At 40.5% G+C, this 16,896-nt stretch overlaps 1 protein-coding gene across 3 annotated transcripts in view; it reads left to right on the top strand.

Moving 5' to 3' along the window:
* The first annotated feature begins 481 nt into the window (after positions 1–481).
* Positions 482–16,896, top strand: part of amph (amphiphysin) — a 78,742-nt gene continuing 62,327 nt past the window's right edge. For all 3 annotated transcript variants that reach the window (XM_036518759.1, XM_036518758.1, XM_036518757.1), the window contains exon 1: positions 482–595. In XM_036518759.1, the coding sequence (XP_036374652.1) occupies positions 527–595 (69 nt within the window). In that variant the 5' untranslated portion in view covers positions 482–526. The remainder of the gene's footprint in view (positions 596–16,896) is intronic.

The raw sequence follows: 16,896 nt of genomic DNA, 5'->3' as shown, positions 1-16,896 counted from the left end.
GAACAGACACAGCTTTGGAGAATGAATAATCAATTTCTGCCAAATTGAAAATGTCCCTGCCATCACCAAGAGCAGCTGCGTGCCAGTGAATTTATGGATTTCCTTCGTGTATGATTAGCGGACTTCAATCAGTGATAAATAAAAACGAATGTTTACAACACCTACAGTTGATCATGCTGACATTTCTTTCCAGTTTGGTCCCTTTCTTTAGGTTACAATGAGATATGCGCGCATGGGAGGGAGGGGGGTCTCACGTTTTGTTTTGTTTTTTTTTTTTTTTTTGTTTTTTCCTTTTTGCAAAATCCTTTCAAATTAACCCCATGGCAAGGGTCGACAAATCGTCGCGATAACAGAATCACAACGGACAAGATGACAGATCGACACCTCTGCAGACGGCGAAACTGTCCGAAAACAAACAAAAAAAACTGCGGCGCCTTTAAGAGTTACTCCTCCCCTCTCCACCTCAGTCTCTGGCCGCTTCTCCGTGTCCTGAAGCCGCGCTCATCTCATTTCAGTACCAGCAGCCATGGCCGAAATAAAAACGGGCATTTTTGCCAAAAATGTCCAGAAAAGGCTGAGTCGGGCGCAGGAAAAGGTAAAGGGATGCCTTTTTAAATATAAGAAGTTATAATCCATCGTTTTCGTTGCTGTCGGGAATTTTATGTTTGCACGATGTGCCAAACGAAAGGATGCTTCTGACAGGGAGGAGCAGGTGTAATTCGACAGCGGGATAGAAATTATAATACATGGGTTGTTTCCGTTTATTGGGGTCCGCTTCCGTCCATTCGAGGCGCGGTTTGTGCATATTCCGTGTATTATTACGGTTGTAATTCATGTGCTTTGGTTGTAATTATTAGGCGCTGTTCCGAGGCTATTTGCCGACTGTCACAGCGCAATGTGTAATGTTATAAGCCCTTCCCATTGCACCGGACAGTAACGCTGTTATGGTGCCCCATTCAATTATTAACAAGTAAACTAACTGTGACCATGGACGAGGAATTTGTATCAAACGGGTTGGGACCGACGTACTAGACAGAAAACTAACCGCTGTTGTGCTGGGGTTAATTCATTTCCTTACGTGTGATTACTCAACATACAACAACATACTGCTTGAGCGCTGGTTAATAATATCTGTCAGAAATGTGCCTACCATTCAGTTTGTTATTGGCATGATGCTTTACGCGTAGCTATATCACCACACATGAAAAAAAAAATCTTGCTGTGTCACAGGAAATATTGGTTGTATTTTAACACACGTTTGATGTGCATTGTTCTTCCAAGGCAAGCTTGTACTTAAACGTTCAACGACAGACCTCTAACGCGCATTTCCCCTGCAAGGTCAACAGAAGGGGATAACGGGGTATGCCCCCTTCTCTGCGGTGTAAAGAAACATAGTGGGGTCGATCTCTACTTCCGAGTTGTGTATTATTGTTAAGGCGAGTGTAAACGCGCTTCTGTGAGGGTAATGCGTTCACAAAGCCCTCCTATTTATAAAATGGTATAAATAGACTCCGGAATACAACTGTGGGCTACCTCGGAACGAATAACCAGATTTTACAAGCGTGAAATGAACGTCCTGAAATACTGCTTTCCTCTCTGCGCAGAACAGAAGTTCTCTTGCACGGCTCGAGCATACCCTCTGTTTCAGGTTTAGGTACATCCGTGAAATTTGTCTGGAATTTATGCTCATTTTAGAAGATATATAATAGCTTTCCGTTTTCATTTTGCAATATCTTTTTTGGTGAGTGGAGAACGGATCGTGTATTTAAGGAATACATGCATTATTATTGCTTTAAATTACTTTGCATATAATTTTTGTACTATTATGAATGAGAAGGGTAACAGTTATCAATAAGTAGGAATTTGACATAAGCATGTATCACACTGGCTTTAGTGCACATAATAATATGCATTTCTGGATTATTAAATCAGGGTCTTAAAATATATTACACTGAAGAAATTGAAAATGCAAAGCACAGTATGCTTTGACTGCAGTGTATCTGTTTAAAAAAAAAAAAAAGTCAGGGCTCAGGGAAAGATGTGGTCTGGACTGGTTTTGACAGGTTCGGATGGTATGTTCACCATCAACAAGTGACAGTGGGTCTTCACTGTGACCAAATGCAAGTCTGGTGAGAATACAGGGCTCTCCCCGGTCGTGCCTGTACCACACCTTGCCCAACCAGCAGTAAGAGGATTGCATTTCTTTTAATATCCTCCCGGTGAAGCTCATCTCGTCCTGCTAGAGAATGCGAGAGAGCAAGGACTTCTCTCCGTTGGAAGGGCTTATAAGCTTTTCTGTCTGTTCTCTTCAGTAAATAAGTCATGCTCCCTAGCACTGATCCAGGATCAGCTGAACCAAGCTTTGTCCTAGCTCTGACAATTTTGTGAAAAAGCTTAAACTGTTTCAGGGTCTATGCACTGGGGCACTGTGTGGAGAGGCTACATTGAGCTACATGATTTTCCCTTCAAGGCGCAGTGCATGTGTGGTATGCATCCCATTGGAAGTGTATAGCCCAAAAAATAAACTCTTGGATATATACAGTACCAGCTACAATAGGATAGAATAGTCCTCAAAGCATTTTACTTCCGTCTCGGTATTGATGGAAGTGTTTTTAGTGCATTGTGTTACTCAATGGACCATGTCATTTTTGCAGGCCATAGCATGAAAAACAGAACAACAATTCACTATAGGGACTGACTCTGAATTGACCACTTGCCAAGCATTACTGTGCTAGAAAGTTCAGCATTGACTGTAGTCACACCACAGTGGCCAAAAACCCAGGCTCAAAAATAGCTATTAATCCTACTGTGCTTTGTGTACAACACTAAAGCACATTGAAGTCATTTTATGTATCCTTGTTGCCTATGTTAGACTGTGCGAGCATGGAAGTAGTTTAATTTATATATAACATTAAAGCCACATGTGTGATTCAAGTGTAGTTTTGTCTGTCTATCTGTCTGTCTATCTATCTATCTGTCTATCTATCTGTGAGGTGATTAGATTAATATTTTGTTTTGAAGGAACAAAAATACTTGTTTAATTAGGACTTTTAAGTCAGACTTGCTCCTCTTTTTATCATCTGTTTCTGAGAATATAAACAACCCCTCTGAATCCTGGGAAACAATTAAATCTTTGACAGCAACATGTGCCTCCTGCTATTCTCCCCCAGCAAATTAAGCCTCAACCAATCATAGACAAGGTTAATAATGCAAACTCTTCCAATCAAGCATTTTGTATCAGCTGGTTCACAGCTTGACAAAATAATTGCAACTTCTTATACTGACAAAACAGCCCTGTCTTATCTTCAAGACATTGCAAAAAGGTATGTTTGTGTTTTATGCAGTTTCTTCTGTAGAGATCTATAAACCTGTAAAAGCTATTGACCCCATAGAACCTGCTGGACCTGATAACTTGGACCTGTGCATTTTAAGACTTGCTGTTGGTGCAGCAGTGGAACCCCTGACCCACATTTTAACCTGCCACTTCCAGTTAACATTGTCAAAAAATGGAAGGTGGCCTATGTGCTTCTACTCTTTAAAGGAGGGATCCAGGTAATTTATATAATTACTACCCCAGTTGTGAGCCTTCAGTCCATGCTACTATTATCACAGGTCACAGGTTAGCTAAATAGTTAAAACAGTTCCTGTATAATAATGGAATTGTGAGCAAAGTGCAATCAGGATTTAGGGAAGACATTAGCACGATAACTGCATTAATAATGCCATCAATGTCATGTAATCATTGAAGATCTAGACCGTAAACAGCATTGTGCTTCTTTATTTATTGAACACAGTAAATGTTTGTTGACAGTTTAAAGCCCACCTTTCTTGAGATCATCAAAGAGATTCTCTCCAGTCTCTCCAAGGTTCTATCATGGGTCTGGTTTATGCATAATTTACATAAATATTATTGATCATGCAATGCAAAACTCTAAAATACATCTTTATGCTGGCAACATCATTTTCACACCTGTGGCCAGGCTTTGAATTAGGCTATCCAAGACCCTCAGAAGGCTTTTAATAATTTACAGATTTTTCTCTACAAGCCTGTAGCAAAGGGCAGGGGTAGTCACCCCACCCGGCCTCGAACCCGGGTCTACAGGGTACCAACCATGCAACTTTGACTGTGACGCCAAGGAGCCAGGCTCGTTGGTATGGCAGTCAGAGCGCATACTCAACCGTAGTGACAGCACTCCTTCACAGAGCCAAAACTTGTTTGAAATGGAGATAAACTGAAAAATATGCCTTTCACAAGAACATACTCTCAGCTATGAGAAGACTTGCTCATTTTCATCATGGAAGAAGAATCTATCGATTGGGTGTTGTACTTCAAATACTTGGGATTATGGAGGGTTGAAGAAACATACCTTTAAAACCCACATAATCTTGGAAGGAAGCTGAAAATAAAAATAGAATTTGACATGAGGAATAAATCCTCCTTTTCTGCCAACAGAAATGCCAAGAGAAAACTTATTTTAGCTATATTTCTGTGTTCACCTATGGGGAAGTACTGAATATGCATATCCTCCCCACTACATTATGAGTGGATCCAGTCTGATTCAGCTTTATGCTTTATTACAAATGCAAAGTCTCTCGCCTGTCATTATGTTCCTTATCCGAGGGTGGATGAGGCATTAAGAACAGACCATAGAACATTAATACATTGCATTTTACATTATTGTCATTTAGCATACACTCTTATCCAGAGCAACTTACACAGGTTAAAATGTTACATGTCATCCATTTATACAGCTAGGTATTTACTGTGGAAATTCTAGGTTAGGTACCTTGCCCAAGGGTTCAGCAACAGTGCCCCAGTGGGCAATCAAATCTGCAAGCTTTTGGTTACTGCTGCTCCTTAACACTATGCCACACTGCTACCCCCAGTAATTATCATCTTCACTCTAATGTTATGTAATGTGCTGGGGACAGATATATTTAACTACCTTGCACCTTGGTTTTGGAATATGCTGCCAACAATTTTAAACTAGATTGTTTGCATTACACCTAATGATCTTAAATGCATCATCTATAGTATTGTAACTGAGCAGTGTGCTTGATTACAGTCTTATTGAGGTAATTTCCTAACGTACTGTTTTCTTTCCATCAAGTTTGCTATATTTTTTCACTTTTATACCCGTTTGTGTGTTATGTCTGTGACAATGTATGCTGAACTTTATTGGCCAGATCTCTCTCTTGAAGAGCTTGTGGGATTAATGTGGGACAATGCAGCAGAAAGAAATAAAAACCCACCTGTAAGTGTAATGCATGCTACACCTTCCTTTTTACCTGTTTATGACTTGCAGTGGTCAAAGTACAGTATGTACAAGTATGAGTATGTTGAGCTGCCATTATGGGATGATTGCAGGATGTACAATTCCTGACTCAGGCAGGATCAAAACATTAAATAAGCAACGTTACCCAGTGTGTAAGCACTCTTCCTTCCAACAGTATATTCTCTAAAATGGATGTGCGTATGTTCTACTCAGGATGTTCAAGTCATCTCTGAATATGTATGAGGTCAGAAATTATTGGGAATCTGCTTTTTTTGCCAATCTCTTTGTCTGGGTGAGGCCCGGGCAAGTTTCCCAGTGATATGGTTTGATGCAGATGGTGAAGGAGGCTGGAGACTAGCCTATGAAAGAAGCCACTGGTGACCTGATTTTTGTAGACTTTTAGAAAGAAGCATTTGTTTGTCTGCAGGATATATGACCTAGTACACACACCCTGGGAGATGCAATCATGGAGATTCTCTATGGGTCTTTTGCTTGAGCTACTGCTAGTGTAGTCTCATTTTGTGTAAATGTTGCTTGACAAAAAGTATTCCTTCCAATGCAATAAGTTGAGAATGTATTTTTGTTGCTGATGCTTTCACAGCAAGGAGAGGCTGTGAATCTCTTCTTGAAGATGACTTTACCAGACAACCAGGGATTTAAAAAAAAAACGAAGGTGTTGTTTCAGGGCAAGTAAAACAAGGGTAAACACAGCAGACTGATGATATAACTCTAAAACTGTGATCAGGTGATAAGGTATGAGTTGGGGACCGCAGTGCAGTGTATAGACTGTACACTATATCATTGTATGAATTCTATAGCTATCACTGAGACTCATAATATTGAATTGTTTAGTGACACCCTTGCAAAGAAGGGGGCTATTGGGGAATTATGAACATTATAGAGATTAAGCCTTTTTCAGAGAATCAGATATAGGGTTTCTCTCGGGATATAAGGCAAAGATGTAGGCTGCAGTGGCCTGTTATGCTCCAGTTGTGGGGTGTGTGAGTCGTGCAGGTTTTGAGTTAGGTCTTCAGTAGCATCTGACAAACAGAGCTGCAGGTGAGCTGACGTCCTTTCCAAACAAAGGCCTCAGATGAGCAATGCGGAGCCGAGGCAGAACGAGTGGCAGCAGATGGGCTCCAGGGCTGGCGTTGCTCACTCCTGTCAAAAGATAACTCCATTCATCGGGGCTCATTCACGCGACGCGTGTCAGGTCACGTGGAAAGGGAGGGCTGAACATCTGTAGCGGAAATCACAAAGGCAGCGAGTCAGCTGCCGGCCTGTCGACTGTTGTCGAACCAATTAGAATGCAAATTCTGGACCTCTCCCTGGGGATTATTTCCATGCATGTGAACGACATTCATTCAGAACTGAAAGACTTCCTCCCAATAGAAATTTGGGTACTTGGAGAACAGTTTGCATTAATTAATCGTTTCTAGGAAAGGTCAATACTCTGTCATGATTGGTGAAGGGAATACATCCAATAGGTGCATGCATCCAATAGGTTCACTTTCAGACATCTGCAAAAAGCTTGTATGATTTTCCAAATAAAGCTGTGGGAAACCAATTGCCTCCTTAACGACTGCAAAGATTACTCTGTGTATGCAATATCAAAGTGTAGCTCAATTTGTATGCAGGAGATTCTGCGTGGTTCAGTGCAGTGCCATCAGTAGTATCAACAGCCCACATTTGCATTAATCCGTATTAGGTGGGAATTATCACCTGCAGTGGGAGATGTTTTATTTAAAAGATGGATTTGGGTTTTATCAGCTTCCCTCTTCAGAAGCAATAGTATATTGGTAAATGTGCAGGTCCGCATTGAAGGCTTAGACAGCCATGTTTCAGTCAGTGCTGTAAAGTGATATAAATTAACCATTTTGACACACGTTGGCAATTTGAAGCCATCGGTCAGAAAGTTCAGTGAATATTCAACTTAGGTGTTTGTAGATGTCACTGAAAAACATTGTATAGGTTGTAAAAAAGGCATAGTTTCTATGGGTGTGGGTTGGCACAAGTTTGTCAAGCAGATCAACTTGTGCCAACACACACTCCCTACACAGAAAAATTGAGTTGCTCATTGTTGCTTGTTTAAGTGGTGAGGTTTAACTGACTTGTAGCATGCTCAATAAACACTCTCAGTGAGAATAACAAAGTATTACATTACAATACAATGTATTAAATGTGGTACTATTAAATATTGTCATATAATGGCATATATACACTACACATTATAGTATATTATATTATATTACATTATAGGATTATTAGACTACATAGTTTGCTAGGGATGCTGGTAAATACAGTGTTTTGGGGTTTTGTTTCTTATACTTTGTCTGGTTCAACATGATATTTTTCGTCTTCCTATTAGTGTCAAAATTATGGCGGAAAATGTCCCGGACAACCTTGCACTTGAGCGTACCTTCGTGGGCATTCTTTGGCAGGGTTTCCAAAACAACCCTTGATTTGGTTTTACAAAGACACATTTTGTCACGCCGTGGAGAAACAATTACTTTCTCAGTAGTACAATACAGAGCACCGAGCCATCACCTCTGCTGTCTGCAATCGCTCTGCATCTGTTGTTGCCTGTTTAATTTTCAATCAGGTCGTTCCCCCTGGCAGCACGCCGTCGAACCTCACATTAAAGAGATTAGCAAATTCCATTTCAATTTACTGTGCGGGATGCAAATAAATAATTTAAAAACATCAAAGGAAACATAACTTAGCGGCGTTCTCCCTCCGCAGTAACTGGTGCATGCAGATTCCCCTCTTAGAGCAATGAGTAATATGATTGAATTAATTGATACCGTATGTTCATTTACGTATATACAGTATATAATTCATAGTGAAGAGCAACCCTTATGTCATGGGTTTATGAATGGAGATAAGTGCCGGTATGTGGACTGTCAGGAAATAAATCACAGAAGTGAATGCATTCTCATCTGTAACGATGCTGGGCTAGTGTCTGTCTCACCTGGGGTTTGGGGGGGGGGGGGGGGGGGGGGTGAAGGGAGGTGAATTTCCTGATTTCTTTAATTGAGCAGTGGTGATTTGAGGTAGTGTTCAGTTAGGCATTGTTTAAATTCTTTCAGGCTACTTTTGAAGCCTGTTGAACTCTCCATTGCTCTCCAAATATAGAAATTTGATTGGAAAGAGAGATTTTTTGCTGTGATATTAACCAGTCATGATTTATTTAGATGTTTGGAAACATCACAACAGGTTTTACAAAGCTGATGAGAAGAGCGTTTGGATATTAAGTGAGGCAGTTAAATTTGTTAAATTGTACAGTACCTTTGAAATGCTTTGGAGCAAGAGAAAAGGGGAAGGTGCATAGTTATTGCACCTACAGTAGCAGAGTAAGCAATACCATTCTTCAGACATTCAACCTGGCTGTAACTTTAGAATGATTCTGTAGCATGTTGAAGGGGACCTCACACCTTTTCACCTGTTGAGGTAATTGGGCTCAACTGTGGAGCACATGAGGAAAATTACACCTCTCATGTGGGATGCACTCTCTATGTGACAGAAAGATGGGAGAGGACATCAGATCTGTTTCAAGCAAGGAGGAAGATTGAATTCTGATACCTGAGATCATAGTGAAGGAGGGATCGTGTTGCAAAGAGAAAGAGATCCCTTCATTTGAGATCCCTGGTGACGGAATATGCTGGGTCCAACAACACCGAGTGGGTCAAGTTTATCAACCTAATGACAGCATGTAAAAGTAAATGCATAATAAATGCAGGACAGAATGATATTTTCTTGAAAAAGTCAACATTGAAAAAGCCGATTCTGTTAAGATTTTTAATAGTCATCAATCTTTTTTTTGTATTTTATGCTTTGTCTGGTCTTAACTCCGCTCTTGTTAAATGCCGTTTGTATGACATTGTTCACTGCAGCCTACAATGCATTGCACATGTTCATTATTGAGCAATACCGAGGCAGTGTTTTTACCTCTCCGCTCCTGCATTATCCATGGCTGACATCCAGCAAACAGGAGCCTCACAACAGCCACGTTTGCAGGTGAATGTAAATAAGGAAGCCTTCACTCATGCCTGCAGCTGAACCCTCTGTGGACTGCAATTAACTCTGAGTAAATTTTTTCTGAGTGCAGTCCCCATGTCGGAGGCAAAATCGTTTAAGAACACATCGAAATTTGGATGAAATTTCTTCGGAACATAAGCTATTGCTGTCGGCAAACTTGGCAAATTCCAGCACATTTGCTAATGTCACCTACACAGTGCATATACATGAATCAAAATGAATTTAAACAGATTGACCATCTTTCCATCTATATATTTTACACTTTCAAATACATAATCGCCTCAACATTAACAGTAGGTGTCCTGCACAGAACTGTAAGAGGTCACCTTGTATGGTTAGCAATGTATAGTTTACTATGAGCCCAGGATGCCTGTCCCATAACAAAATCTTTCCATATCTGTCCTCATTATCTGATGTAGCAGGTCCGCCTTAAGGGATCTCACAGCCATTATTCAAACCGTAAAAAAAGTAAAACTGCAAAGGTGTGTTAGCAGGGCTTATCACAGCGGTAGGGAGTTGGGTCCCTATTTAGACACTGTGCCTCAGTCTGTGTCTCGCCTGTGGGCTTCTAACATGCTGTACAGCTCCACTGCAGTGTTAATGTTTAATAGATTGGCAGCCTCTATCAGATTGCATTTCCAGTCCAGGTGTTGAGCCCAGAGTGGAGTGTAAGCTTTTCATTTGCAAAAGGAAAGCTATGTCAAAGTTTGATGTGTTTTGCTGTCATGCTGTTAGGAAGGTATGGCAAACTAGCTGCTTTTTCAAATTAGTTTGGAGCCACCTAAGAGAAATCGAAAGAGTTGCTTTAAATGTATTATATTTGTTAAATGGTATATTTATTAAATACCATTGGTAGTCTAGTGAAAGAGAAAGATCAGTACTCAGTCTGGCTGCGTTTCTTAACTTGCTTAACTTTGAAACAATATCAAAGGGGCATTTCTTTTCCTTGCACCATGTGATCGTTTTAGCAACTAGCAAGGGGTATGAAAAAAAGACTTCCCAAAATAAAACTGATCGCATCATTCAATGTGAAGGACAATCTGCAAGGTTGTGGATGAGGGTCTCATCCAGATTTAACTACAACACAAAGGTTAGTGATGGAACAAATATGTGAGAATTGTGTGTACACAATTGTACACATAGCTATATGTTAATGGGCTTATTTATTCTTTAAAGCATTGTGGATATTGAAACATGGCAAAGGCACAGAAGGATGATGTGAAAGTTAAGTTAAAATACTTAACTACAAAATAAAATAGTTATCATCCCAGAGCTTCTTTTATATCACATAGTTATGTTCAACAAATGTTCATGTCTTTTGTTAACAAAACAGAAAAAAGAAAGGCTAACATTATAATCACAGTCAATGTGAGGATCCCAGTTTCTCATAGTATCCATACAATTTAAAAGAATGACCTTCTAACAGAGAGGATTCTTTGGAGTGTTCTTATTGGATTTTGCTAAGATGTATTAGGTGCAGCAGAGTGACTAACATTGCCAGATTCTGAACATCACTTAGCTGCTGTAATGACTTTCGGTTTTGAATTCCCTCACCTATGCTGGGCTTGATATTTAGAACAAAGGTGCTCTTGGGGGGATATCCTTTCAAGTGTTCTTTTCAGCTGTTTTGATAAATAAAAAAAAATCTCCTTTCTTTTTATTGTTTTATTATATGCTATTCCATATTGGGAATCCACATTTACCAACAATATTTTATTTGAATCTTCATGTTAATGTAAATATGCACAAAAGAGACCTCGAAAAGGCACTCACTAAAGCCATTGTTATTCATCATAGATCCAAATGTGCTGTGTTGCGCAATCATTACTGGGTGCACCATTCAGGTCAAACGGTAGTCAATGAATCGATGAAAGCCACAATGGCTGATTGTGATAGGGGTGGGCTCCTTGCTGCACTGACTGACTCACCGTCACTGCAGTAAAATAATGAAATATCTAAGAGCTTAAGTCCATGAATAGCAAATGTGCACCAGGGCCACACAGAGAGAAATACACATCAATGTAATAAGCCTCTCCTGATTCTGCAATGGCTTCTCAGCTTCCGCAGTGTCACTCAGCCTAACTCTGAGCTGAGCTGACTTGTATCTTGCTTTTACTGTATGTGCTAATACAAATCAGACTCTGCAGAGTCACGTTTGGATATCATTGCCAATGAGGGGAATGCTGAAAAGGCTAGAATGAGAAGGTAGCTTTCTACATGAACAGTCACATGAAGTTTCCAAGCCTGTCATGCTTTTAAAGGGAAGGAAGTTTGTTGTTCACCTTTGTGACTGCACTAGGTGTCGTACTTACATTCAGCTGATTACTTCCAAATTAAGAAATATGAAATACTGTACATATCTTCAAATTTTTATTTGTTAATAAAAATTCAGTTAAAACCTGTGGCAATAATTTGTGACGATCATAAAATATGTATTCACTGTTAAATGTCTATTGTTTGCCAACTATAGCCGCAAAAGGCTCCCTGTTGATTTGCTTCACCCACAAGTGACTGCCTTCTGAGCCTTCCGTAGCGGTGAGACTGCTTCTGCTGCCTTGAGATGGAAGTCCCTGTAGGATTCAACAGCAGAGCTCACTCTATTAAGCCATTATGAACAGATTGTGACCTTTCCTATTAACTGAATTGCGCACATGTGCCAGGTGCTGTAAAACCAAGGGAATGCAGTCGCACAGTGACATTTCTGCGCTAATGTTTGTCGGACTCCTTTGTCAGTCACGCAAGTGCTGTGGTTATAACAATAATAAAGCGTGGTTCACCTGTGCTTTCACTGGAGTCTCTGAAATGTTAGAGATGGTATTAAGCAAATGGGTAGCCTTTATAGAAAATAATGGAGGTGGTGTATTTTTAGAACTCTTTGAGTGAAAGCTTGAGTGGATTGATTTTCTTTTTTTTTAACCTTCTGTTGACCTCCGCACAGAGGCGTCTTTCATATTACTGCATTTACTGCAACTCTTAGTGTCTCTGCAAACCATTTAGCGCTTCTGGTATGAGGCGTTTATTTTCTAATATTTTCTCAAAAACTCTCTTTTTTTAGAATGAACCAAGGTTCTGTGGGAGGCTCATTGGTTTATTACCTAATTGGCTTAACTGTATTTTTTTGCCCCAGCACAGAGATTCCACATATTTGCATTGTGTTATTTCAGCTGTTATTTTCCGGCATCCCTCCCTCTTGCTATCCCTATATTGACCTCTCTTCACTTTTCTATTTTCTTTTGGGGAGAGCTTCTCCAAATATTCAGGTGCAGGTCTCTCACACCAGAGACACCTAACGCTTCTTATCTTGCCACAAATTCCATTGACGCACTTTTTCCCTCTGTAATAAATGAATATCAATTCAATGGGATTTCGGGCCAGCTGCGGATGAGCCTTCCCAGAGACACGGATGACAATAAAAAAAAATGTGAAGAAACAGGAGCGACTAGACTGGATTTGTTTTTCTCTGATTGACAATTTCTTCGACACAGTCAGATCCCACTCTCCCGCCGAGGTTCTGCAGTGGCCTGTGTGACCTCACTCGACATCATCTTATTAAGAACCGCAGATCTGCCGCAGTGGCGGTAAGCTGCATGGGGCTCCCTCCAAACAAGCCGCGGAGAGAGAGAAGGGAGATAGATAGCGTGTCTCACTCTGCCAGTCGAACATGCTCTCCGTTTAAGTAGCCACTGCAAGAGTCCTGGGATGCCATCATACTCTTTCAAGCTACTGTAAAATGAAATCGCTTAATAATAACTGAGTGATGTATCCAGTCTGTGTCAGTGTCTCAGTGATGAGATCACTGCAGGGTTGTGATGTAATAGTGTTATGTAAATGCTTCCTGGTTCCCTTGCTGTGCTTATATGCTTCCTGGAGAAAATGCAGGGAAGGTCAACGGAGGTTATTTTGAGAAGCTTCTTTCGAAGACTCCACTGATCAAACTTAAGCGCTTGTCTGTGATGTGTACTTATGAAACAGTGCTCAGCTTATGTTATTAAGTCAGTCCCACATTTTTAATAATTTAAATATTGGAGCACAAAACATTGACCTTTTGTTTGACATGCTGAGGATTTTTCTCCTTGTCGGCATATTGATTTTGTTTCCATTTTTTCGAAATCAAACCTGATCTAAATACCTGCTGTTGCTCCCAAATTGAGCACATTGCTTCACAAGATAAGATTTAGTCAGGCTTAATCAAGTCTCTCAAAGTCTATTAACCACGCAGTGATCCGACCAAGCTGTTGTCATTTGGTCAATTTTGCTGCCACAGAACATCAGTCTGCATTGCAGCTGGTATTTATTTTTTTAAGCCCACATTGAATAAACTTACTCCAGTGGTTTCGTCCTCAGTAATGTAAAATGCGTTGCGGATGCATTGTCACGGCAACGGTAAATGACAGGGGGGAGGGCGTGTCAAAGTGAATATGACAGTGTGACTGCGGAACACAGAGAGCTGTGAGAGGACTGCTTTGTTTTCTTTTAACATTGTTCTCACCTCCTACTCCTAAGATGAAGGCATCTTTTTATTCTTTTACATAAAAACAAGGAAACGCTGTCACTCTGTTCTTTTCTGTGGACTCCTATCACAGATGGATTAAGTTATAACAGCAACATGATGAAACTTCCTCACCTAGAGGTCCAGTACCCTGCAGTTTGATGAATGAGACTGTGGGAATGAATGAGTCTCCCAGACTGTTCCTCATCCCCTGGGTAAGAAGTCAAAGCAGTCCACTGCCTTGTGTCACATTGTCCATCTTAGCAGCAGCTAGATTGATGCTGCAGCCAAAAGCTTCAGCACGTTCCTACACAGCAGACTGTGACTATGTCACGTTTGAGTGTCTGTCAAGAAGCTAGGACGTGTGGCTAGGGCACGGACAGCGCTGAAATGCGCATGGAGTAAGGCAAGTGTGACATTTCGAGCGACACTTCCTGTCACTCTTTGGCATAATCGATTTTGCTCCTAAAATACCCACAGTGCCGTGGTTAGCAATGTTCTCTTCGTTTCTGCTGCAGGAGACAACGTCCCCTTGACGCTGGCTCACTGCAGACGAATCCCTGCAGGTAGAAGTGAAGGCCCATCATTCGCGACATGGCAGCTGCTGCCACAGAAGTGCACAAAACGCATAGGGAGGGCAGGATATTTCTGGAATTAAATCAAGAAAAGCAACATGTTGTGGTGTATTCATGGAGACTAACTGAAGGAGTGCTGAAAGTGATGAATTGCTATATGTAATATTTTTGTTCTGCGGTTAGACCGTGCAGGTTTAATAATTTGCAACAACGTTGCTTGTTTGTTGTTTGTTTACACGTTGTCTTGATGTGAGTCAGAGCCCGGCTTCTCTATTTAGAGAAGTATCCTCAGATGTGTTCATATGTCTTTTGAGTGGAAGCCTTGTACCCTTTTTTGAAAGCACACATTACCTAGATTTTATATGAAGCACTTTTTGTTCTGCAAATTCAGGAAGATGAATACTTCATCACACAGTACAGTCAAAGGAGGCAACCATCTTTGGTGGAAAAAAAGGAACACCTGACTGTGACATGGCCTTGGCAGTTTAGAGTGAATGAAGGCATAGCCTTTATGATTTGCCTGTTCTGTTGATTCCACTATTTCAGGTGAATGTATCTGTCTCTTATTTGTTGTCATGTACATTAGTGCTGGTGTGGTCTACGTGGCCCGTCTCTGTACCGGTGTAATCTAAGACCTCTATTCAATGGAACTGCTGTGCTACTTTGTACTAAAATTTGGGGGGTGGATTTTTGTAAATGTTACATCTCCCGTTTCTAATGCAATGAGTTCAGCAGGCATTGAAACGGCATTAAAATATTCTTCAATAATAAAAGTGACTAGGCTTTTTATCTCCATTTTTACACCTCTGTTCAGTATAAGCTCAACACACTCCTTAGCTCTGAGTAATGAATTTAAGAAAGACTTGAAGCAGGTCTATTTTAGTGGGTTCCAATGCATTATAACATTTGTAGTTACTGAAATTACTGAAAATGTGAGCACATTGTGTTTGAATTGAATAGAGACTCTATGGAACATCAAGATTATAATTAGCTACATTTGTCATTGACAAATTGACCACCCCATCTACAAAAACCAGAATGAGTCATTGACTATGGTCTGATAGCTTGACGTTGTCATGGTCATGTCTGGCCCGTGGCTCTAATCACATCAAGACACCAGGGCAACTGCATGTCTGCTTCCGTTGTGTCGTTGGCGTGACGTTGACTTGTCAGCTAGAGCCAGCGTTTGCTCACCTAGTCATTGGCCTTTTCAAACACACAGACAAGCAAATAAACTTTGCAACGGCCAGGTCGTCTGCCACCACCTCACTCGAATGAGATGTTAAACTTGAAACTGTGTAAACTCGTGGTAATATTTGTGTGTTCATCTCTCTTTGTGTAAAAATGCAAAATTCATGTGAACTGTAAAAGCATTTGCCATACATGGCATTAGTTTTATAGTGTGTATGGTAGTGCATTGGGTAAGTATTCTCACCATTATATTTGAACACATTTTTAGCTGTTTTTTTTTTTTTTAAGCAATGCTTGTGGAAATATGTAATGACAAAATTTATATAAAAAGATGCTCAGGAAGAGCATCTTTGAAACAGCGTGAAGTCAAGCGAAGGAGAACACATACATAATGTTACCACAGCTGCAGCTAGCTGATCACCGGCTGGAAACAAGGTAAAAGATGAAGAAACTCACATAGCCTCCAGCACTCCGGTTGACATACACTGAGGATGAGAGCCAGAGCTTACACACTAACAATACCTTTGTCATACCATATTATTTCTTGCTCGATTAGACAAGCTTATTTGCCCCTGGTGAAAGTAATTTGTGAGGCAAGCATCAGTAATGTTTCCATTAGTGTTAGTGACTCATGTTAAAGTGGAATGAATTGCATACAATGCTCAAAATTTATAACCACTTTGAAATAATACAGGTATTAAGCTGATTAAATTTCAGCAAATGGCAAATTTTAGTGCCGTTTGACCAACCCAATGGCATCACTTAGCTTGCCTTGCATTAACAGGTTATTTTTGTGCGGCAGTTATGACACATACTGTACTTAGCAGCAACTCCATATGGGTGCAGCCACAGCTAGGTGAATGCTTGTCTTGAGTTGTATTTTTTATTTATTTTGGTCACACTATATTTCAGTAAGTTGATATTTACCCGTGATTATACAGTTGGTAAATAGTAGTAGTGGTACTATTCAATTATAAGCAGGTGCAGGACAGATTTGTGGTCAGGGTTAGTGTTGGTTTGTAGTTAGATTTGAGGTTGAGGTGAGGATAAGGGTTTAAAAGGTTTGACTTGAGTTGAGGCTGGAGTTATGGTCAGGATAAGGGGGAGGATGCTAGTTGGAGTAAATTTAGCAAACTGCACAAATCAAAAGACTTGACTGCGTCAGATTTGACTATGGCAAAATAGGATAGTTGGCTCAAATTAGTAAATGATTGATGGCACATGATGACCTCACTCTCCTGTCTCGAGTGTGTATAGATTTCCAGCCCCTGCCCTCCTGCCGCTGTGACCCCTCTAAAATGTTAGACATTAGCAATGCCGTTCATCT

Source organism: Megalops cyprinoides, chromosome 24 (genome assembly GCF_013368585.1).
Source record: "Megalops cyprinoides isolate fMegCyp1 chromosome 24, fMegCyp1.pri, whole genome shotgun sequence".
Lineage (NCBI taxonomy): Eukaryota > Metazoa > Chordata > Actinopteri > Elopiformes > Megalopidae > Megalops > Megalops cyprinoides.
This window is presented reverse-complemented; position numbering and strand designations above follow the sequence as displayed.